The 24,292-nt window shown below is 54.0% G+C and overlaps 1 protein-coding gene across 1 annotated transcript in view; it reads left to right on the top strand.

Moving 5' to 3' along the window:
• Positions 1-24,292, top strand: part of KAZN (kazrin, periplakin interacting protein) — a 308,786-nt gene that overhangs the window by 257,539 nt on the left and 26,955 nt on the right. The window contains exons 5-8 of the mRNA XM_077775559.1: positions 374-563; positions 2,601-2,731; positions 5,494-5,544; positions 6,854-6,977. Of these exons, the coding sequence (XP_077631685.1) occupies positions 374-563; positions 2,601-2,731; positions 5,494-5,544; positions 6,854-6,977 (496 nt within the window). The remainder of the gene's footprint in view (positions 1-373; positions 564-2,600; positions 2,732-5,493; positions 5,545-6,853; positions 6,978-24,292) is intronic.

The raw sequence follows: 24,292 nt of genomic DNA, 5'->3' as shown, positions 1-24,292 counted from the left end.
AATTTGGGAGGCATTAGGGTAATCAGGCAAAGCACCCATGTTCCTCCGGTGTCATTCAGGTCCCAGCTGGTCCTTGGAGAACTCGAAAGAATGGGTGATAAGCGTGTCTTTGGACCCCCCCGCCTCTCTCGGGCATCCCCGGTCTCCCTTTGTGTGAGCCGGAACTAAGGGCTAACCCCAAGGTGAGCCCTCAGGTGAGGCCTGCAGCTCAGGTGCTTGACTCTGATGGGCCACGCGATGCAGAGCCTGTGATGCCCAGGTCCCAAGGTGGGATTCATGGCTTTCTCACCACCGTGGGTCTTTGGCCAAGCAAGAGGCCAGGAGTTCCCCCTCGATCCCGGTTTCTTTTTCCTGTCCTCCGGCCGCTCTCCAGGCCAAGCAGTCCTTAGCTACGCTGACCAAGGACGTCCCCAAGCGGCATTCACTCGCCATGCCAGGCGAGACGGTGCTCAACGGCAACCAGGAGTGGGTGGTGCAGGCGGACCTCCCACTGACCGCGGCCATCCGGCAGAGCCAGCAGACTGTCTACCACTCCCATCCCCCGCACCCTGCAGACCGGCAAGGTGAGTCCTGTCCCCAGCCCGCCCGGCCCTGGCTGTGGGGGCTTCTTAGGAGGCTACTGACCTTCCCAGGGGCGGTGGGGGGGCCAGGCAGCCTCTCTCTTCACACGGAAGCTGCTCACGGGGGTGGGAGGCAGAGGCCACAGGCTTGTTGTAACTGACAAGTCTGAGAGATGGACTTCAGGCACTGCTGGTTCCTGGGGCCAGACGATACCTAGGCGTGTCCATCTCTCAGCTCTCCCTGCCTCCTCCACGTGGCCTCACCTTTAGGCCGTCCCTTTCCACAAAGCAGCAGAACGGTCTCCAGCAGTTTCGGGCTTTTAAGGTCTTTAAGTGTGAAAGTGATGAGACGGAAAAAGTAAGCTCTTCCTCTGGATGTATAGTAAATCCCAAAGAAGGACTCTGATTGGCCAGCCTGGATCACATGCTCACCCCGGACCAATGACTGTTGTCTAGGGAGCAGGAGCACGGATTCTCTAGCCTGGGTCTCAGGGGATCCTTCAGTAGCCGCTGCACGCAGTCACTGGGTGTGTGTCAAGGAACTGTCACACGTGTTCTCTCCGGTGGCGTCTGCAGCACCAGCCACGACACAGGCCCCAGACCCCTCTGCCTGCCTGCGGCCCGCCTGGCTCTGTTCTCTGTCCCTGTGCAAGCGGCTGCCTCTCGGTGACGTGTACAGGTCGGGGATTGGCAGCTGGCCTTTGGAGCCCACAGGTGCTGCCGTCACCCCCCCCCCAACTGCAAAGCCCACTGTCGACCCAATCTGCCCCAGCAGCCCCCCAATTGAACCGTATGGCCATGGGCAATGAGGACTATCTTTGTCATAATACAGTCCAGCCCGCTCCCTGCTCCCATGCTGCCTGCATACAGTAGGCCTTGGGTCCTTTTTGGTAAACAGAAAGTGCTTTCCCCAGTGACTGCCAAGTGCCTACAGACCCGAGAACAATCTGCTGGGCGCCCTGGGCAGCCTCCTGGGCTGTGCCTTCTGAGCACAGCCTTCTGTTCCACCACTACTGATTGAGCACACACTACGTGCCAGGCACCGTGAGCTCTGGGGGCCGACAGGGAGCAGACCCCCGGCATGCCTGCCCTCGCAGAGCTGACGTCATAGGCATGAAGACAGACACCCACGTGTAGCGAAGCTGATAGAACAGTTACAGACTGTAGGTAGCACAGGGAGTGAAATCGGCAGAAGGCAGGCTCTTTGGTGGGAAAAGAATGTGAGGGGAGCTGACAGTGGGGGGGGACAGGCGGAGAGACCTGAATGGTGAGAATTCCTCCCGATGAGCAGCAGGACCGGCAAAGACGGAGGCCGGAGGGAGACGGCCCGGGTCAGGCGCTATCAGAAAGCCAGTGCGCCGTGAGCCAAGGCTGGGAGGGTGGCCAGGGCCATATCCCTTTGGGCCTCCGGGGTTTTACCCCCAGGGTGACCCGGTGCCTGGCCCTGCTGCAGGGTGAGGAAAGGAGTCAGCAGGGACTCCATTCAGTGGAGGCTGGGAGGCTGCACGATCTTCCAGGTGAGAGATAGCAGTGGCTTCAGCTTGAGTGATGGCCGTGGGGTTGGAGAGGAGTGGATGGATTTAAGGGTTGTGTTGGGGTTAGAGAAGAGTGGACGGATTTGGGGTCGTGTTTGGAGGTGCTGATGACTGGGTGTCTGGTGTGGGGGTAAGAGGGAACCCAGTGGTGGCCCCTAACTTCTCACTTGGGAAGCTGATGTTGACCAGCGGTTAGGATTGAGCCAGGTCTAGGGAACATCCAGGTGCTGAGAGCATTGTAAGGACAGTCATCAGGGTCCCCGGACACTCATCCCTTTTCTCCTTCACTGCGGGTAAGAGAGGGCCACAGCAGATGCAGGGGCCACGCCGGATCTCCCCCGCAGCTGCTGTTTGGTAGTGTGTGGAGGGCCAAGAGCTAGACAATCTCTTCTCTATGCCTCAGCATTCCCATCGGTGTAATGGGGGCCTAGGGGCCGCAGTGCAGGGCAGCACCAGCGAGGACATGCTCTCCACCCCTCACTTACCAGCTGTCCCTGCTTTCCAGCGGTCAGGGTGAGCCCCTGCCACTCCCGGCAGCCCTCTGTCATCTCCGATGCATCTGCCGCCGAAGGCGACCGGTCGTCCACGCCAAGCGACATCAACTCCCCTCGGCACCGGACACACTCCCTCTGCAACGTAAGGCCAGCAGCAGCAGGGCCTGGGCCAGGGGCCCTTGCCTGGGCACCGCAGGGGTGGGCGGGGCGGGGAGGGGTGAAGACGTACCCGCTGTTTCCTCTCGTCCACCCAGGGAGCACTCTGGCGAAGGCATTTCCTGTTCTGTTCTTTCCTTTTGCAAGAAGAGATGGATGTGGGGAGAGAAGGAAAGGAGGCCTGTTTGCTCCTTGTGTCCGGGAGGGCCAGGAAAACCCAGAGGAAGGCAGGCCCGGGTCGGCTCAGGGTCTGTGCAGCCTGGATTACCTCTGGTGGGCTGTGTCTAGGACTGCGGGTTTCTCTCCGAGCTTCCTTCAGGGTTTTACAGCACTCCTCACTTCCATGGAGAGCCAGCTCTCAGTCCTTCGTCCCGGAAGGAGCCAGGTTTTGTTTTTTTAATTTCCAAGAGTCTGGGCAACTATTGCTTCCGGAGAGGTGTCCCATGAATTTGTTCTTGGTTTTTTTTCCTTTGCTTATTTAATCAAACACTTTTTGATGGCATACTGGGCACCAGCTACCAAGAGGTGTGGGTCCCTGGCCACCAGACTCTTGATGACTGGTAGAGTGGACAGCCCTGCTCCCAAGGAGGGGACAGAGGTGGGTCAAGTACCCCAGGACAGGATGCCGCCTTGAGGGTCTAACAGGAAACCCTGGACCTGGGGTGTGGGGGAGGGGCGTGGAGGCCACTTTACAGTTTTGTTCTGTCACATGGTCAATAATATGGAGGGCCATGAAGACAGAGAACATAGTAGAGTTAGGCGTCCAAGTGCATGGGAAAGCTTTCTCAAAAATTCATGTACAGTTTTATTAACCAGTGAGATTGGTAGAAGAAATGAGGTGAATATGGTAGGAAAGACAAAATTACTTGCCGACAATATGCTTACCTAGAAACTCAAGAGAATAACCTGTAAAACTATTAGAACCAATAACGACCAAGTACATTAATGGTACTGGTTGAAAATCAATGTATAAAAATAACTTTGCTATAGATGAATAATCACAATAGAAACTTTTCTTCCCGTTTACAGTAACAATGAAAAGTCACTAAAGACTACTAATAAAAATCGCTAAGACTGAACTTAACACTAGTTGTCTTCACCTGACGACGTGGACAGTAGGGATCCCCGGCCCAGGGCTTTATTCAGCCCAGTCGGGATGTGGAGAAGGTCACTTCGAGCCTGAATCCCACTCAAAGCTGGGATTCTTTCTTAACTGGGGCTTTAAAGAAACAGTCTGTTCTCTAGTTCCCATGACCGAACCCCGTGACAGAGGCCATCTTGAATGACAGAACGAGGGCCACTAGAGGGCCTCTGACATCTGTCCTCTGGTTCTGCGGGACCACTTTTCGGCTATAGCCACAGCCAAGGGTCCCCTCATTCTTAGAGCGTGGGCCAGAGACCTAGAGTAGCCATGCACACCCCAAATGGGAGGACCTTCCCAGGGGCCATATTTGATCTTCTTGCGGTGGGCCCACGGGGGCTCTGATAGGCAAAATACTGCCGGAAAGTCCATTCTCAGCAAGGGTTCTCTAAAGGCCTCTTGAATGGCACTTGGCCTCGGCACATCCCAGCTGCTATAGGTTCAGGTCCTGTATATTTCTTTCCGGGATCACAGGGCCCTGCCAGGAAATGGGTGCCTTGATGGGCCAGTTGTTTGCATAGAGGCGTTTCAGTGGACACTGGCTTCATTCTCTTCCCCGTAAATATGGCAAAGACGGCCCTACCCAGAGTAGACCTAGCTTAGCTGCCTGCCAGATGGGATCTGTTTGCAAACCTTTGGGATGGGACTAAACTACCATCTGTTCCGTTCCCGCCCACCCTCAGCCACCTTCATCCCCCATTTCAACAGATGTGCGCACAGGTAAGCCAAGAAGAGCCTAGAAAAAACACCAGGTAACCGTCTGTTCTCAGGCCTTTGACCTGGCACCAGCAAGAACAGCCCAGACTAAGAACATCCCCATCCTCTTATTCCATGGCCACCAATTTAGAGCAGAGGTGGGGACCCAGGGCAGGGAAGCTGGCGAAGAGGGGTAGACGTTGGCCCAAATGACATACTTTTCTTCGTGGCTATTTTGCCTGCCATTTTGGAAACAACCATCAGAAGNGACTGTAGCGAAGTCTTTCATCCTGCTGCCTTTGCATGCTCATGGAAAGGAGCACTGGACCAGGAAGAAACAGTCCCAGATCTGGTCTAGTTCCACTTCCGTTAGGTCCATCGTGTTGGCTCATCCGGAGCCTCTCTGTATCTGTAAATCGGGCTCATGAGCCCTGTCTGCCCCTCCACAAAGGAAGAGATGCATTGAATTGTTTGGGGGAGGTGGGGAGGGATTAGAAGCTACATGGTCTCCCGGGTCTTCCTGTCCGGAAATTATTTTTGTGTCTTTAAGACCATGATTTATGAAAAGCACCAAGTATGGCCAACCTCCAGTCCCAACTTGATGGACCAATTGGGACAGGAACTTAGAATCCTTCAATGGACTGATTTGTTGATCAGTGGGTGTTGGGAGGTCAAGAGACCTGAGTAGGCAAGAGCACCCCAGGACCTCTGGGCCAGGCAGCATCTTGAACCCCAGGTGCCATTGTTGAGCCATCTGGGAGTGTCTGCTTTGGGGGCGAGCGGGGGTTCCCCAGCAGAGGCAGGGTGGTCCCTAAGAGATGGCTTCCTTCCATGGAAGACCCCACGCTCCACCTCTGCTCCCATGTGTTGTGTCTCTGCTGTTTCATCTTCTCCCTCTTTTTTGGCTGCAGGGCGACAGTCCCGGCCCAGTTCAGAAGAACCTGCACAACCCTATTGTACAGGTAGGTCTGCCTCTCCTGGCCATTCCAGCCCTCCCTTGAACCCTCCTGGACCACGACCCGCCCCCTCACCCCTCGTTCCCCTGGGCCCTCGGCATCCCCACTTCCATTCTTGGACACCCAAGGCAGAGAGGAGTTAAGCCACTGCCTCAGTCAGTCAAGGTTTGGTGTCCGAGCCAAGTTCAGTACCTGGTCTGCCCTTCCCTGTCCTCTGCCAGCTGTGGACCCACTAAGTGCGTCGCGCATCCTCCATCCCCCGGCCCTGGTGAGCGCCTTCTCCTGGCAACCGGAGGTTGATGACCCAGGCCATAGACTCACCGGGCCCCTTGCTGCAGGAAACACTTTTTATTCATTGTTAACATTTCAGTAACCTGTCATCAGAGTGGGGAAGGGGCTGCAGGGAGGAAAACAGGAATTGAGAGTCAAGAGGGGTCTCTGAGTTCAGCTCTCCCTTCCTGGGCGAGGGGGGGGGGGGGGTGTTTTCCCTGATGCTGGTCTGTGCACTGCACATCTGCATCGGGGTCTGACCAGGAAAGACTTTTCAAATGCAGAGTCCTGGGGCCTTTAACCATGAAGGATCTGACCCACCAGGTATGGGATGGGGCCTGGAATTCGGGTAATTCTGCTATGTTCGGGGCACCATTAGTCTAACCTCCATCTTTCTGGCCGAGAACACTGCCCCATGCCTTTGTGTAAGGCACTCGACAGTTTGTAAAGCCTCCTACGGACACCACCCTCTGGCCCATTAACCCGGGCAGAGGCTGTCGCCAACATCACAGAGGAGAAAGCTGGGCTCGGAGAGGCGAGGGGCGCTCAAAGAGGCCGTGGGCAGTGACACGGTTAGGGCTGGAAGCCAAGCTCCGGCCTCACGGCTCTAGTCCTGCTTCTCACCCGAGGCCTTAAGGTGCGGGGCCCTTGCTCTTGGCGGGCACAAAGCTCAGGTCTCCCCCTTCCTCGTTTTCCGGGCTCCCCTGGGTCTCCTTTCCCTTGGGGACTTTGTTTTACGGGAAACTTGTGCCCTTGCTGCAGGGTCCTCGCAGACAAGGCCTGTGGCCGAGCGGGAGCCAAGTAAGTGCGCAGACGCGCTCCTGCAGGCCCTCAGCAAGCACCCCAAGGTTGTGGGCAAACTGACTTCAAGTGACACGAATAGCACATTAGCAAGCAGCTGGCGGTCATTGCAGGGTTATTGTAACCGCGCACTGCTGTGAGACTGTGGTCCTCGCTGACCTCCACAGTGGCCCAGGGTGGGTCCCACCGCGGTCCCNGATGGCTTTGTTCTTCCTCTCCCCCCGCCGGCCGCCCGATTCCTCAGTCACTAGAGGATCTTGAAGACCAAAAACGGAAAAAGAAGAAAGAGAAGATGGGATTCGGCTCCATCTCGCGCGTCTTCGCCAGAGGGAAGCAGCGGAAGTCCCTCGACCCCGGCCTCTTTGATGGTNGCGGGCCCCGCCCCCTGCGGCGCCACCTCTGTAATTGATGTACATACTCCAGCCGTGTGTGACTCTGTCAACTCTCTGTCGTCCTCGGAGCGATACAGTCGTGTTGTTAATCTGGGTTTGTTTCTGTTTTTGTTTCTTTTACGTGTTTTGGGTTTTTTTCCCTTTTTGTTCGGTTCGTTGGGGTTTTTTTTTCCCCCTTCCCTTCCCCTCCTCCTTTTTTATGAAACTTGAAAACTTGAAGGACTGCTGTGTATTTGTACATAACAAAACTATTGTGCACTCCGTGCTTGTAAATGTCCCTTGTCCAAACTGCTACTTCTGGAGCCCGTCTGCCCAAGNGTCACCGGGGCGCTGAGTCACATTAAGGCGCAAGCCACCCATGTGGTCAGGGTAAGGTCGGCTCCCCGCCAAGACCCGCGAGCCCGGCGGGGGTGGGGGGGCCTTACCTTGGCGTGCCAGAGGTCAAACGGGCTCTTTTTAACGGCCTGCCAGTTTTTAAATTGCGTTGCCGTTTCTTTCTTTATGGAAAAAAAAGAAAAAAAAAAGAAAATTGTTCCGTTTAATTTATTTGCACAAACGCAGAAGACTTATTCTATCTAAATTATTACATAAATATTGGAATGTATATTTTTCCATGGGGTGGGCGGGAGGCGGGTGTTCTGTTGACTTGTCTGTTCTATTCTCATGCTGCTGCCAAACTGTGCAAGGTAGACTTTAGGATGGCCAAAACCCAGGGACCATTGGATTTCAAAGCTTGCTTTTTTCCGTTCTCTCTTCTCCCTCCTCCCCCTTTCCTCTGCCCCTGCATGGAAATGCACTCCACCTTCCTTCCCACCCATAGCTCTTCTCCAGGCTTTCTGGATGTATTTATTTATCTGAAATAAGGAACGCTGACCTCAGTGAGCAGAGGGCCAACTGAAATGGCCACCTTCTCTTGGGTCTTTTTGAGCGCAGTGGAGTTCAGAGTGAGATGGCCAATCACATGACCACAAGGACCCTCGGCCTGAGTCGGTGCCACGAGGGTCCTCGAGAGGCCTAGGTTCTTCCCTGCAGCTGTGTCTTTCTCCTCCTCGGGTCATTCTGCATGGTGGCCACGCAAGTGTCACCCACCTCAAGGGGAGGGCTGCCGGGGACACAGTGGCCAGCACCAGAGCCTCTCTGCCCTGCCCTCCCCATTCTGGTCGGTTCCTCCAGTCACACTTAATAGAATCTCTCGGGATCCCCTGGGCCCTGTCCTCCAACTTGACACAACAGCCTGAGCCCACTCGCCCCAGGAGAGAAGGGCTGGCGGGAACATCTGGCCCCGGGGAGGTTTCACCAGCCAAGGAACCGTGTGCATTGTTACGCCGGGTGATGGAGAACTTGTGAGCTTCTAATGCCAGGGCCTGCCAAGGCCGAAAACTAGCTTTCCCTTTTCTTCGGTTGACCTGTGAACCCCGCCCCCGCTCCCCCACTCCACCTTAACTACTAACACAGCTCAGTTCCTGCACACCCGCACCCTCCGCCTAACAGTAGTTGTGCTTTCTGCTAACTGTAACATTTTCAGCTCTTACAAAGAGGAGATTTGAAAGTGCTGGAGAGTCTCTACCAGAAAGATAGGATAGTTTGTCCGAAGTGTCTAAAACAAACAAAAAAGCACCAGTAGGCCGTCCCCTTTCCTTCTGACTTGGTGGGGGGTTCTGGGCAAGAGCAGGCAAGGGTACCTGATAAGGATCTTTCTGCCTCCTTCGGCTGAGCTGTCTGACCGGGCCTGGCGGTGAGGGAGAGCGGCCAGAGTGGGCATCTGTCTCTATGGAGAGAGAGATTTTTAGAAAATACTTTTCTCCCCCATGATTGTTATTTTTTTTTTCCTCCTTTCGGTTGATTTTTATTGTTTGCCCTTATGAGAAAATAAGATTGCAACCACTCCCGGTAATGATTTAGTAGTTCCTTTCCATTTCAGTTTTTGTAAATTAGGAGATAAATCTAAGAGTTACTAAGGATGATTTATTTAAGAGAACTACGTCAAATAGCGAATGAGTTATGGGTAAATTAGATGAAAATAACTTTTCCCATGGGAAAGGTTTCTCGAAGGCATGGATGCAAATATAAAATATAAAAAAAAAATCTAAATAAAGCTTATTTTAAAATATTATCGAACTCTATGTTATTTGAGTGCTTCTATCTTGCTCCGGGCGGGAGGCAAAGCCCCTCTATGACCTGCTTCTTGGAATTCTGGGCCTGGGTGCGGAGGGGCCGAGGAAAGCTGGCTGAATTCTGGGCCCACGGTGGGGCTGAGGCCAGGGTGGCCTCCCAGAAACATCGCACCTTGGCCGCCCTGACTGTAATCTGGGGGGGAGCGGTCAGTATCCAGGGCTGCCTGTGGTCCCATTGTGCCGCCACTAAGCCTGGTGCCCTGGCCCTGTGTCCTCCAGCTCAGCGGCCCCGGTCAGCTTTCATCCGCTTCCTTCATTCCCCGGTCATCCCTCCAAAGGCCCAGAAATGGGGCACGTTACTTCCTGCAGACCTCAGCGGGCCTCTGCATTGTCCCAATGTCCCACCTGTCCTGGGGACAGAGAGGAACTTAAAAGAGAAATCAAGGGAGTCACAGGGCTTTCCTGATAAAGCCAGTGTGGGCCAGGCTCTTTCGAGTCTCAGGAGATCCCTCCCCCCGCCACAAGATGGAAATCCTGGGCCTCCCCCCAGCGAAACTCCACCCTGGATACCCCAACCCCTGACTGTAGGCAGTGCCTTCAACGTATAGCTGCCAACTTAAAGATAAATCCTCTCCAACAATACCACTGATGGAAGACCCTGTCATTTCTGCTGGAAGAAAGCTCAAAGTTCCGTGATTTACAAACCATGCCAAGAAGTTGTAGAGCTCAGGACTTTGGGGAACTTAGGGATAGCCGCCCCGGCGCTTCTCAACCTGGCCACGCATTAGAATCACGCGCAGAGCTTTTGAAAGCAGTTACGGACGCCAGGCTGTATCCCTGCATCAGAGCGTTGTTAAACTTCTCTGGTGGAGTCTAAGACGCAGTCAGCATGGAGAACCACTGGGCTGAGGACAAGCAGCCCAAACACACATGCCGCAACTCTCCCTCTGGCCGCATGCGGACATCACTAGTCAATCAGAGCCCTTCCCTTGCAGCCCAAAGTGGCCTCTGATTTCTTCACTTTACGAAGCCTCAGACAGCCACTGCCAATTGGCCAGACTTCGGCATATTAGGGGAAAGCCCATTTGTCATCCTGAAACTAGCTCAGCCTCCCCACCCTACCCCCGCTGGACAGACGGGGAAACCTCAGGCCCAGAGAGGAGTGACTTGGCCAGGATCCTAACTCTCTCTCCTGTAGTCCTGTGACCTTGTCAAGGGCTGGGCTATACCTCATTCAAATCTTTGTAGCTCTGCTCAAAAGCCACACTACCTCCTTTGCTAATCTTCCCTGAGACCTTGCCCCCAAATGGTCCAACTTCAAGTGGTACCTATAGGAAACTGAGGTAGGGATGCCCAGGGCATCTAGGGCCAGTGCACAGCCACCCAGGTTGTATACTGCACTACTCCAGAAGGCACTACTGTGGAAACGGTGTTCTGAGTTGTACAGTGCACAGCCTGCACAGCTGTGCTCAGTAGCCCTTCCACGTGCTGTCCCACCCATGCTGGCAGGCTCCAACAGATGTAACCTAATAATGTAATAACAATAATAATATCTAACATGTATTAAGCACTTACCACGAGCCATGGTCTATGCTGCACATTTTACATGCATTAACTCAGTTAACTCTCCAATAACTGATGAGATAACTATATTTTTGATGAGAAAACAGAGGTTAAGTAAATCGTCAAGGAGCTAGTAAACCGTAGAGCTGGATTTCAAACCGAGGGAGTCCATAGTGCCCTGACCACTCTGTCATCTGGGCAGTGAGGGGCTAGGGCTGGGCAGGGGACATCATCAATCCCTCAGCAGGGCCTGGTTTGCACCTCACCTTGCCCACCAGTAGCCTCTGGTACAGCCTAGCACTTCCTTGCCTCTGTGACCGCATCTATTCCGGCAGCCTTTTGCCCCCAGGTCAGGGAGCCCCACCCTGGGGAGGAACTGGGGCAGGCAGAGTAGATGCAGTTGGTGTCCGCACTAGCGCTCCGTTTGGGGCAGAGGTTTGCCTCCGGTTGCCCTGCTGCGGAACAGAGCTACCGTGTTCTCAGGATTAGCTCTGCCCCTGCGGGAGGCGGAGTGTCCCACCGTGGCCACGGCAGGAGCCCAGGAGTCACCCCACACCCATGCCCAACGGGGAATCCCAATGCCACGTGGCTGCAACATATGAGGTCACCAGCCCCTTGACAATAGGGGTTGTAAAATATCTACGGGGCCTCTCACCCAGAACCTGCACTTTCACGAAATGGGCCTCCCAAACATCCCCCGCCCACCCCATCTGCTCTGAACAAATGGGCTCTTAAGTTTCTTCCGTTTGAATCCTGCTGGGGGAAGGGGGGCAAATACCGCCATGGTCCCCCACCTCCCAGCCGTTCCCCTCTCTCAGTAGAAAAAGAACTTGGTGATAATAAAGTATCAAGAGAGAATACGTATAGTTAAAACTTTACCTTAGAAAAGGATTCCTAATTTTATATGCTAAAAGAATGCCCTATAAACATGAAAATAACATAGGAGCTTGATCTTGACGGTCCGTTAGAAGCGTTTGAATATAAGTCATAGTACATCGCTAGTGAAGTGTCACTTATACGGGCCAACTGAGGGTTGGCCCTTGAATCTTGCTGGCGGCTGGGGTATGGACAGAGCATCCCACAACCACAGCGACATGGTGTCGCAAAGCCCAGCTACTGAAAAAATATGCAAATACGCAATCCTGTACGTTCTCTTAAGGGCTCTGCCCACCGTTCCCAGCAGACGATCCATGAGAAAATTATCCCAAGCAGATTGATCTTTAAGAAGCAAGAATACCAGCAACGGAAAAGCTTGCCCTGGTCTTCCTGAACATGGCAGCACTTCCCATTCCCCAGCCCCGTCCCCAGGAGAGCCTGGAGACATTGTCAGGCTATTTGCAGCAGCCACACTTCTGAATCTGAGTCCCCAGGACACGCTGGCGGACGGCTCTCCTGCATTACTGAGTTTCAGGTTTTGTCTGATCACTTTCTTAACAGGTTACCAGTAAATAGCAGTTAATTGCACCAAAACAAGAGATCTGTGACATTGCACACCGTGCTCCAGCGGGGCCGGGCCCAGCTGGAGCTGGCTTCAGCTCTGGCCCCTGCATCTCATTTCAAGCGAGTTGTCTGACCCGTGAGCCTCAGTGTCCTCTCGTCAATGAACCGGGTGTAATAACCCTCCCCTCCTCACAGGCTCAGAAATGAGAGCTGAGTGTGTTTTGGAGCCTGGAAAGGACTGGCCCCATGGCCTGCTTTCCCCATGATTTGAGTGGATTTAAGTGCCAGCAGAGGTAGGAAAAAAGTGTGAAGGTGGTTTGATACACCTCTTGAGCGCAAAGGTGACTCCGTCAAAACTTGCTCCCCCTCCCTAGGGATAAAACCAGGGCCTCAGGCGGTGTGGACCTGACATCCCTGCAGCTGTGCGCCCACTCCTCAGGGTCCTGATGGAGTTCCAGTGTCGCTTTGTAAGAGAGCCTGGGCTTCCCTGCCTCAGAACAGGCGGGCTTTGACACCTTCGCCCAGGGAAGCCCCCAGCCAGGACGACATTCCTTCTAGATCCCAAGGGGAAACACTCTCTGCTGTGGCTAACACAGCAATTGGGCTGCCCGAGCAAGCGTAGCTGCTTGGGACAGAAGCCCCAAGGCCACCCATTGGGGGGGATGGGGGCACACGTATAAGGAGACCTGTGTCAGAGCTCAGGGCCAGCCTGGTTTCACGTGCCTCAAACCCTGTGCAGATATTTGCTTCTACAGTCCTCACAACAGCTGCCCAGGGCAAATACTGTTATCATCCCCATGTTATAGATGAACAAACCAGGGCACAGAGAGGGAACATTTTTGCCCAAAGTCACACAGCCGGGAAGAGGCAGAGCCGGGTTTCATCTCCAGCACTGGTCTGCCTCCAGGGTCTAGGTTATCAGTAATTGTGCTATGTAGTCTCTGACCAAGCCCTCTCCCAGGGACAGGATCACTAGCAGCTTCAGAGAACCTGAGAAGGCCTCACTCACCAAGCCCCGTGCAGGCTGGCTCTCTGGGGCTCAGTTTTTCTACCCAATAAAGGAAGGAATCAGAATAAGCAGTCATTTTCAAACTGTGTTCCATGGAACCCTGGAGGGTTCCTCGGGCCTCTCCAGAGGTTACAATTGCTGATAAAAGGATTAACGGGCAGGGCTCCAGTCCTACCTTCAGCCAGCAGCTCCGTTCTTATCTGTTGCACGCTGGACCTCCATGCAAGAGTCCCTTTGAGGGATCCCATGATAGGAAAAAGGGAGCCAGAGGGAGAAAAAGAAAAACAGTTTGAGAATCACACATAAGTCAGTAGTTGTCAAACCTGATCACGCCCTGAGTCTTAAGGATATAGATTCATAGGTACTAAATCAGGTCTTGGGGGGTAAGGGCCTGGGATGTATGAACCAAGCGAGTTCCCCGTGGTGGGCTCAGCGGCCAGAGGTTACACGGGGCGGTCGCTGAGTGAGGCCTCCTGCCCAGGGGGTTCAGCGCAGACTTGGCTCTGGGAGGTTCCCCCAGGGGACCATGAGGAGGGAGGCTGAGTGAGGCCACCTTCCTGGGGCAGCTCCAGGATCCCTCACAGAGGAGCCATTCTCCAGCTAGGCCTGCTGAGCGGAGAGCCAAGGGGTCTGGCCTGGAGTCTCTGCCTGCCAACCCCCCGCCCCAGGGCAGAACCCACAGCAACACCCCTTTTAGAGTCACAGAGAGGTTCTCAATTCTCCTAGAGGCGCACAGCCAGGAAGTGGTGGGGACAGAAGTCACAGGGGGTGCAGGCTGAGTTCTGAGAGTGACATCTGCCGTCTCAGACGTGGCCTGGCCTGTGGCCGGCTGGGCTTCCGTGGGGCATCCAGTGGCCCTGCTGGCTTGGACCCAACGGTGCCCCATGGACACCAAGTGATGAGCCCTAAGTCAGGAGCAAGGCTGCCCAAGCTGTGCCTTGAGGACCAGTCTGGGGTGATGCTGCAGCCGAGGGAGGGCCCAGCACGGCTCTGCCCAGACCCTGCCCTCGGCTCCCTTCACCCAGAAGGCCCAGCAGCCCAGCCCAGTGCAGGCGGAACCCGGAGCCTCGCTCCCGACTTCCTGTTCCCAGCACGGCCAAGGGCTCGCTGTGTGGCCACGGGCAAGTCAGTCCCCCTCTCTGGGCCTCAGACACCCTCTAAAATAAACCAGGGCAGTGGTGGCCTGTGGAGTCTTATGAGTCCCCGGTGTCCTGGGCCACCTCCCCCACCACACTCACTATCCTTCAGCCCAAAGCTCCCGTGTTTTTCTCTTACAGACACGGCTTCATTGGCACAGAGGGTTTGTAACACCAAGGCAGTGTGACCCCCTGGCCCATGGGTTTGGTCACCTCTGAGCTCCATCCCTCAGGCGGCCTCAGACCTCCCCCAGCACCCTCCACTGAGGGGAAGACACTCCCCACAGGCGTCCCCAGACCCCGGCTCCACACCAGGGAGAAGGGGTTCAGGGCCCTTCCTTCCTCCCTCTGGCAGAGCAGGAAAGGCCGCGAGTGGAGGCCCCGCCCCGGAAGGCCACGTACACCCCCCCAGATGAACCACAGCAACGTTACATAGAGCAGCGCCTCCGCCAGGGAACAGCCCTGTACAGTTTGTAACGCTCTTTCACGGGCAGACCAGGGTCAAGGTTAAGAGGGTAGATTCCTGGCAGACTCTCTGGGTCCAAACCTTAGTCCTGACATTCGCTGCCTGGTGACCTCGGGCAAGTTAGGGAGTCTGGCTGGGCCTCAGTTTCCTCACCTGTACGCTGGGGACAATAAGGCATTGTTGAGGGGTGGCTACAGGAGGGAATGAGTAATGGTGGGCAAAAGGCTTGGCTCGGGTAACAGTGTCACCCACGATGATGACTGATGACGCTGAGGACCAGGACAGTGACGGCAGGGATCACATTTCAGCTTCTGACCCGCCCGGTGAGCTGGGCAGAGCAGGCCCCTTAGGACAGGTGTGAACTGGAGCTGAGAGGGCTCTCGGTGGCTTCTTGCCGCTCCCCCCATGTTACAGAGGGGAAGGGACTTGCCCACAGCCAAGTAGGGAGTCAGTGGCTGAGCCGGCTCTGGAACCCAGGCCTCCTGACTCCTAGACCAGTGCTCTGAGCTGCTGCAGACCAGGAGATTCAGCAGTGGGGGGTGAAGGAGGACAAATTCTTGGGGGAACAAATTCTTGGGTCAATTGTTTTGGAAACAATGCCATGTCTCTAACCCTTAGAAATCAACACATTAGCTTTTTAAGGCTCTGACAAGTACTGCAGTGAAGAAAAATACCACACTTTTTTCCACTTCGTGTTTCCCAAACTTAATTGACCACAGAACCATGCATTTTTAAAGGTTTATTGAGAGAGAGAGAGAGAGAGAGAGAGAGAACAAGGAGAGGGGCAGAGAGAGTGCCAAGCAGACTGTGCACAGTGTAGAGCCTGACATGGGGCTCAAACTCACATGAAATCATGACCTGAGCCAAAACCAAGAGTCAGATGCTTTACTGACTGAGCCCCCCCAGGTGCCCCAAGAACCATGCATTTTTATCTAGTTCATGGAGCACCTACCCTCTGGGACGTGTTGCAGTGGGCGACTTCAGCTCCTGTGCCCTGTGCTTGGAGGTGCTAGACCAGCGGTTCTTGGGAGAGCTGGGCACACACCACATTTCTGACATCATTTAGCCCTGGAAAGTTCCTGAGGCTCACGCGGGATTCCCATGTGCCTTAAGGAGCCAGGCGAGACGGGGTCTGCACCTCTCTCTATCCCCTTTGCTTAGAAAGTGCCTGCGGAAGGCAGAAGGGCCCTGCAGACTGGCTAAGAAATGCCAGTCCCAGGGCACTCCTTTTGTGGCTCTCCCAGGTGTAGGCAGAGAGGCCAAGTTGATTGCCACAGGGCTTGGACAGGGACAGGAATGGGCCCATTCTGCCAGCACACCCGGCCCCACCTGCCCTGAGCCGCTAATTGCTTTCCCTGGGACAGACCACAGACACTGCTGTCACATCCAAACTGGCTCTAAGCCTACACAGCACCAGCTTCCTTCCTGTTAGGACACTGAGGTCTCCGGGGGAGGCTTGGAGCCCGTGGCTGGGGGCGGGCAGGCCAGGGAGGAGAGAAGTCTGCCCCTGACAGCTGTCACTGCGGGGACCAGAGCCGTGGTGGCAGGGAAGGAGGCTCTTGACAAGCCGGAGGGAATTTGAGGGCCTGTCTACCAACTCTGAGGGTGAGAGATAACAGGCTGGTCACCAACTGCAACTCGCATGTGTGAGCCATCGCCAGGTCCCTCCGTCACCCCCTGCATGCGCAGGAAACACAGGATCAGGTTAGTGACAGCCTGAAGCCAGCATAATTCAGGAACACCAAGCAAGACAGGGAGGGGTGCTGAGCAAAGACCAGGCTTTAGAGCCAGATCTCTGGGTTTGATCCACTCACTCAGTCCCTGTAAGCCTCAGTTTTCCCCTCCGTAAAATGGAAACAAAACTGCCTATCTCCTGAGGCAATTGCAAAGATGACATAACAAATGGACAGAAGCGTCCAGTGTACAGCCACTGCGGGTCTTGGCAAGAGACTCACGGGAGAGGAAACGTGGGCCAGTGGCATAAAACACAGACTCTGCATTCTGGCTGTGCATGCCGTACACATCCGATTGACGTCTCTGAGCTCCACTTTCCTCATCTGTGCAATGGGCCTCACGGCGGGGATACAGTCACTCACCAAGCTGTAAAGGACCCGGCAAAGCCAGCCGTCTCGGCTGGGCTCCCAGGGTGAGCTGGAATGCCTTTGATCCTCCCTGTTTTAGTTTTTTGGTTTTTTTTTTTTAATTTTTGAGAGAGACAGAGTGCAAGTGGAGAAGGGGCAGAGAGAGGGAGACACAGAATCTGAAGCAGGCTCCAGGCTCTCAGGTGTCAGCACAGAGCCCAACACGGGGCTTGAACCCATGAACTGTGAGATCATGACCTGAGCCGAAGTCGGACACTCAGCCGACTGAGCCCCCCAGACGCCCCCACCCTCCCTGTTTTTAGATCTGCTCTAACAGCCCCACCACACAGTGTAGAGGGTGATGCCAAGGCCCCCCTCCGTGAGCTCTCTGGGGAGCCAGCCCGAGCTGCCCGCTTCCCCACCTCATTCCCGCTAGGTCCCAACCCCAGAGTCCTCAGGCAGGTGGGGAAGGAGGGTGCCTGGGGGCCTCATCCCAGCCCCTCCGGGCTCTGGGGCCTCCAGCGCCCCTGATCTTTCGAAAGAAGCCAAAACGCCCCAGAATACACTGCAATTTGTAATACTGGCAACTTTTTTTTAGAAAATCACTGTTCTTTAAGGGAACAGAGTGCCCACAGCCCCAGTTTGTCTCCAGGTCACCTGCTCTGTCACGTCCGATCTGGTTCTCTCTGTCCTGGTCTTTCCCCTTGATCAGAGTCCGGTGTGCCTGCCTGGCCACCGGCGTCCATCGAGTTGACATGCGTCCTTTCGCTGGAGGGCTCGCCTGCCCCTCCCTCGCTGGGCAGCCAGGCCGCAGGGACCACACTCATTTCTGAGCCCAGAGCAGGGCTCCCAGAGCTTGGGCTGTTTAGGAAGTAGCAGGCGGCAGGTGCCCTCCAAATCCTGGCGTCGGCACAGGAGTCCTGAGCCCACTGGTCCCCAGAGGCCCATGTGGCCGGGGCCGCAGTCAGGCTTGGGGTCAGCCTGCCTGTGGCATCCAGGGCCCATGGCCGTGCCCTGCGGGACTCAGAGAGAGAGGGCGGCAGGAAGGCAGTGTGCTTTGCCCTCAGGGGAGGGTGCTGATGGGCCTGACAAAGGGGGCTCCACACTCTCCCGGAAATGCCAGGAGGATGCGTGGTCACTGGTGCGGAAAGAGCCGTAACCTGCAGGCCCAGGGATAGGGTGTGTGTCTCGGGCTGAGGGCTGGGGACAAGGACTGGCTTCTGGTGGGGGGAAGAGGCGGGTAGCAAGTGATAAAAGCTGGGGAAGGAGAGTAGGATGTGATTCGCTGTCATTTACTGAGTGCCGGGCGAGTCCAGGCCCTTGGCATACACTCAGTTGGTCATTCAACAAACACTGGCTGGCCACTTCCTGTGGGCCAGGCCTAGGGCTAAAGCTGGGAATGCAGATGTAAACATGAGACAACATAAGTTACCCTAACGTCGTCCTCACCAAAATCGTACAAAGTGTCTATTATTATTCCAACCTTACAGGGGAGGAAACTGAGGCACAGACAGTTGACAGAAATAGCCAAGGAGAGAGAGCACAGGGAACGAGAATGAGACTTGGGGTCTACGAGCGCCCTACACCGCTCCCAGGCAGGTGCGAGTAAAGCGGACAAAACCACGAGCTGCCAGAGCGGCTTAGTTCTCCCCTTTCCAGAAAGCCAAGACCAGCGCCGCTTTTCTCCCGGACAATCCCAGCTAGGGGTCACGCTGTAAGCATGCCCGGCCGCCAGCCTCACCAAAGCTCTCCCTGCATTTTGAAGGACATTAAGGAAGTACTGCTCAGAAGCATCTTTGCTCTTCCTGTATGAGCACTGGTGCCGGAAACAAGTAGCTCATCTCTGGCGCAGGAAAGTTCCAGGCAGCTGGGAGGCATTTTGAAGGAAGTAGGAGGTTGGACGGTTTGCACTCGCTGCTTCGGACGATCCCATAGAAGGGCATCGGCTCCAAGTGCCTCGCCCCGAGTCAGAGGTCCATAGATCTGACTCACTGGGGGTCCCCCCCACCCCCTGTACCAGCGAGCAAATGGATAGGATCTCATGACCATCCTGCAAACCACCATCCACAGGACTCCCAGACGCAGGCTGAGGTCCCCAGGGCTGTAGAGGAGCCAGAAGGGCTGGGAGCCCGGGCACAGCTGGGCCCATGACAACCAGGGGGCTCCAGCCTGGCCTCGCAGGAGCTGTTCAGATGCAAACTCTAGTCTCCATGGGAGATGGGGGGAGGGGGGTCAATCATTCTCCAGCCCACAGCCTCTGCTTCCTAGGGGCTTCACCTTCCAGTCCCGCCCATCGGTAGAAAAGCCAGCCAGGAAAAGGGGTTGGAAAAAGAATGCTAGATGTAGGAACACAGGTGGAGGCAGACCTAGCTGGAAAACCCCGCCCCCAGCATAAACAAAAGAGCTGAGAGTTCAGGTGCAGATCAGACTCTAAGAAGGACTTCCCAAATGTGGGCACTATTCAGCATGAGGACAGGTTAGCAAAGAGGAACAAGGAAATCTTCTGTCTATACTGTTAAAGCAGACGAGACCGGTCATTGGATGACATTGCACCTGCCTTCCCTGGACCTCTTCTCCACATCTTGCCCCTCAGTCTGTAAAATTAGGAACTACATGCCAATCATCTACCCAAGAAGAGAGTACAGAATAGGTAGAACCTTGCCAAGTCCAGGAAATCAATTCCCTGCCTCTTTGGAAAATTCTCCAAGGTGCTGGTGGGAACTGGTGACGGCAGGGGAGGGAGGGGGGGTCCTCTGAGATTGGGGACAGGGGTCTTGTCGGCACAGCAAGCACAAGCTTCGGCCCTTGCCAGGCAGCGGTACCAAAAATGAGGGAAAGGGAAATATGTGATGTTTTCTCTGAACACATCAAGTAGTTACTGCTGATAAAGTCTGAACTCTGTCCAGCTTCGATGTGTGCTTTGTGGTTTCGTGGATTTAAGTTTTTTTTACTTTTTTGTGTTTATCTGTTTTTGAGAGAGCGAGCAAGCGGGGAGGGGCAGAGAGAGGAGGAGACACAGAATCCGAAGCAGGCTCCAGGCTCTGAGCTGTCAGCCAAGCCCAATGTGGGGCTCGAACTCACCAACCTTGAGATCACACCCTGAGCCGAAATCAGACGCTTAACCGACTAAACCACCCAGGCGCCCCAGTTTCGTGGATTTTAAGAGACACGTAGGGGAGGGAGCGCGGTCAGCTTTTTAGCTCAGGGCCTCCAAGCACCCGCTTGGTGCTGGGTCAGGGTGTGGTGGGTGGGTGGCAAGCCCACCGAGGTCCCGCCATCACCCCAGCTGCTACACGGCCAGTGACTCGATGCCGTCTGAACCTGTGTTGTCAGCCTGGTGCTCCAGGATCCGTCTTTTGTGCATCTTTCACAGGGGCTGTGACTGCGACCTCTGGCAAAGCACCTCCATGCAGCTGCTGTTACCAGGCCATAAGACGTTACTTTCTCACATAATGCAGAATTTTAAAAATGAGAATTTAGCTTCTGGCTGGAGAAGTGCTGATGGGGGACTCCCTGCCGCTGCCCAAGGGCCGGGAGTTTTGACTGTACTTGGCTGGCAGAGCAGGGCTGGTCTGAGAACAGAGGGGCCCCGGAGCGGAAGGAAGGGGGCGCCAGAGGCAGCCACATCACGTGCTCCCTGGCATATAGGGTGTGGAGGCCAGGTACGCCCCCAATCACCCTCCCCGGGGCAGGACAGCCCCCACGACAAAGAATGAGTGGTCCCAAATGTCATTCAGTAGTGCTGAGGCCGAGAGGCAGGAGTGAAACCCTGTGGGGGAGTTTGAGGAGCCGGGAGGAGCTTGATGTGACCGAAAGGAGGTAGGAAGGAGGCCTGCTCCCTCCCTCCTAACCTCTCATCCTGCGTGCTTTCTCTGAACCAAAAGCTCTAGGAGCACCTTCTGTCCGGGCAGGAGAGGGCAGGATCCGGCTCTTACGGGCTCACGAACAGATTCCCCGCTCACATCCAGCGATTTCTTGCTCGTCAGTGAGATCAGCCATGATGGGTGAATTTACACCACAGAGATGGGCAGAGATTGAGCCCTTGCTGAGTGCCAGAGACACCAAGGGAGCAAAACCAGGCCCAGCTCCCTTCCGGTATGGGGTTGACACTCACCGAGTAATCCCATGACCATTCGTTAATTTCAGCCGCAAGAAGAGCAGGCAGGAGGAGCGCCTGGGTTAACAGGCGCACTGTAAGCACACACACGTGGCGGGGGAGGGTGTGCAGGTGCTGGTGACTGGCCTCTACCAGGTGACCAGAGAGGGCGTCTCTGGAAGAGGCAACATTTCCCTGGAGCCTGAAGGCTTCATAGAAGTTCACCAAGCAGATAAGCCAGCGGCGGGGGGGACCTTTCAGGCAGAGAGCAGCAGGTGCAACTGGCTCGAGATGGGGGAGGGGATCAGGAAAGCTGGAAAAGAGCGAGAAGCCCAGGGTGCCAGGGAGGGGGTGAGGGACGGAGGGGAAGCCTGCCAAGGGCTGAGTCGCATAGAGCCTTGTCATGTAAGGAGTTTGGGCTTCATCCAAGGAGCCGATGATGGATGTTGAGCAGAAGAGGTCCCTGGGAAGATTCAAATTAAAACAAAACAAAACAAAACAAAAAAAAACGGCATTGACTGTCACTTTCCCATAACTTGGGCTTTTGACGATGGTATTAAGCATCACGGTGCACCAGCCTTGGGTGATAAAGAGGCGGAGAGACTTGGCCTTTGACCTGGGAAGTCCCTTTGTGGCCAAGACGGATGGACAGACCCGTGCACCAGCGTGCCCACAGAGCATGCAGGGCGCTGGGGGGACAGTGCACACAGCCAACAGGAATGTCCTCTCGGGGCTGCGCAGAGGAAGACAGACTCTGGGGCCCCTCGCTCTGCAGAACCACTAGATCTAAAATAGAACATATTTCCTAATGTATCTCCGACCTCACCAAAAGTAAGGGAAATCCCCAAGTTGCCCCCATCCAAAACTAGAAAGCTGTGAGCTAATACCAGAACAGGGGCAGTGATAACCCAGTGTGAAAACCGGGGTCTGTCCTGGGAACAAACACTGAGGTCAGGACCGTGTACAGGGAGGTCAACCTCGGGGTGTGGCACAGAGAAGGAGCAGAGCCTGTGGCCTCTCGTCTTCCCACGTTAACCCGAATGAAGTGGTCCCTGCTACCTGGCACCATCCCCATTCCCTACCTCCTCCCACCGCAGAAGTAACGTAAATCCTCACTGGAGGAAGCCATCTTGCTATTTAGACACTGCAGGCTCCCATAAGATCAAAACTGAGTTCTGCACAAGTCCACAGAAAAATACAGCCAGTTTAGACCCTCCATGGCCTTTTCAGATACGGAAAAGTACCAATACCAAATATAAGCTAATATGCAAGTAGTACTTTAAAAAATTAAGGTGAGGGGCACCTGGGTGGCTCAGTCGGTTAAGCATCCAACTCTTGATATCAGTTCTGGTCATGATCTCACAGTTCCTGAGATTGAGCCCCACGTCGGACTCTGTGCTGACGAGCAGAGCCTGCTTAGGATTCTCTTTCCTTCTCTCTCTGCTTCTCTTTTTTCCCCCTCTGTCTCAAAAATGATAAACAGGACTTTTTTTTTTTTAATTTAAGATGAAATCATAACACGAGTAATCAACAAGAGACGATTTAAAAAGACCAGATGAACTTGGGAAAGCACCAAATAGAACTTTTAGAAAGATATAGTAACATTTAAAAAGTAAAATAAAACCTGGGCACCTGGGCCTCAGTCAGTTAAGCATCTGAGTCTTGACTTCGGCTCAGGTCATGATCTCATGGTTTGTGGGTTCGAGCCCCACATCAGGCTCCACAGTTGGCAGTGTGGAACCTGCTTGGGATTCTCTCCCCCTTCCTGCCCCTCCTCTGCTTATACACATTCTTGTGCTCTCATTTATAAATAAAACTTTAAAAAAGAAACTTTTAGGGGTGCCTGGGTGGCTTAGTCAGTTAAGCATTTGACTTCAGCTCAGGTCATGCTCTCATGGTTTGTGAGTTCAAGCCCCAGAGCCCGGAGCCTGCTTCACATTCTGTGTCTCCCCCTGTCTCTGCCTTTCCCATGCTTGTGTTCTCTTTCTGCCTCTCAATAATAAATGTTAAAAAAAAATTTTCAAAACCTTTAAAAATAAATAAAATCCACGGATGGACTAAGCAGCAGCGTAAATAGCTGAAGAGAGGATTTTAAAAATGGAAAATAGGTGTAAGGAAACTACCCAGAATGCAATGCAGAGAAATAAGTTGATGGAAACCATGGGGAGAATTAGAGCTTTCTGGTCCCCCACAATAGCCCTTAGCCACATGTGGCAATGTGAACCTGTATTGGAGTTAAAAAAAATTAAATAAAACCTTAAATTCAGTTCCTCAGCTGCACCAGCCGCATTTTGAGGACCCGCAGCCTAAGTGACTAACAGCTTCATACTGGGCAGTGCAGATTATCCAACATTTCCACCATCGCAGAAAATTCTGGCGGACAGCACTAGGTCACAAGAAGGGAAGACGGAATTAGAAAGCCCAGTCCCAGAAGGAGAGCAAATGGAGAGAACGGAGAAGAGGTAATATTGTAAGAGACAATGCTAAGAGTATTCCAGAAAGGAACCCACAGACACAGGAAGCACAACTTCCATCATTCGGGATGAGAAGACATCCACAGCTCGCCGCGTCGTAATGGAACCACGGAAAGCAAAGGAAAAGACACAATCTTAAAAGGAAACAACAAAGAACAAGGAGACTGATAGCAGCTGCCCTCTCTTTAGCAGAAAGGAAGACGGAAGACAGTGGGGCCATGTCCTCGAGGTGCCAAATGCAAACGATCGTCACCCTAAAATTTGTGTGCCCAGCAAAGTGCTCGGAAGGACAAGGGGGAAACGTAGGCTTTTTCCCCAGATAAAGGAAAGTTGTTAAGAGTTTACCACCAAATACTCCTAATCAGAGGAAATTTTGAATCATGTCCTTCAGGAATAAGAAAAATTATCTTAAAAGTGAGGTCTGAGACACAGGACATGATGAACAATGTGGTCAGCATACAGGGAAATTATTACAAGCCAATATTATCAGCATAAAATAATCATTATAAGGTCTAAAATTATGGGGCTTTTTAAAAAGACAGAACTGGGGCGCCTGGGTGGCTCAGTCTGTAAAGCGTCCAACTTCGGCTCATGGTCTCACGGTTTGTGAGTTCCAGCCCTGCACCGGGCTGTGTGCTGACAGCTCAGAGCCTGGAGCCTGCTTCCGATTCTGTGTCTCCCTCTCTCTCTGCCCCTTGCATGCTCGTGCTCTGTTTCTCAATAATAAATAAATGTGGTTTTTTAAAAATTTTTTTAAAAGGACAGAATTAAAATAATCGACATGGTAGGTTGTAAGTCAGAAAGACTGATCAGAATGTTTTAAATAACTTACTATTTAGGACAGAGCATTAAGATACAATGAACTCTAAGTTTTAAGTTAAATACACGTGGTAAGTTTTCAAGGGANCCAGA

This window comes from Crocuta crocuta, unplaced genomic scaffold, assembly GCF_008692635.1.
Source record: "Crocuta crocuta isolate KB4526 unplaced genomic scaffold, BGI_CrCroc_1.0 scaffold127, whole genome shotgun sequence".
In the NCBI taxonomy this organism is placed as follows: domain Eukaryota; kingdom Metazoa; phylum Chordata; class Mammalia; order Carnivora; family Hyaenidae; genus Crocuta; species Crocuta crocuta.
Note: the sequence above shows the minus strand (reverse complement) of the source record. Positions and strands in the feature narration are given on the sequence as shown.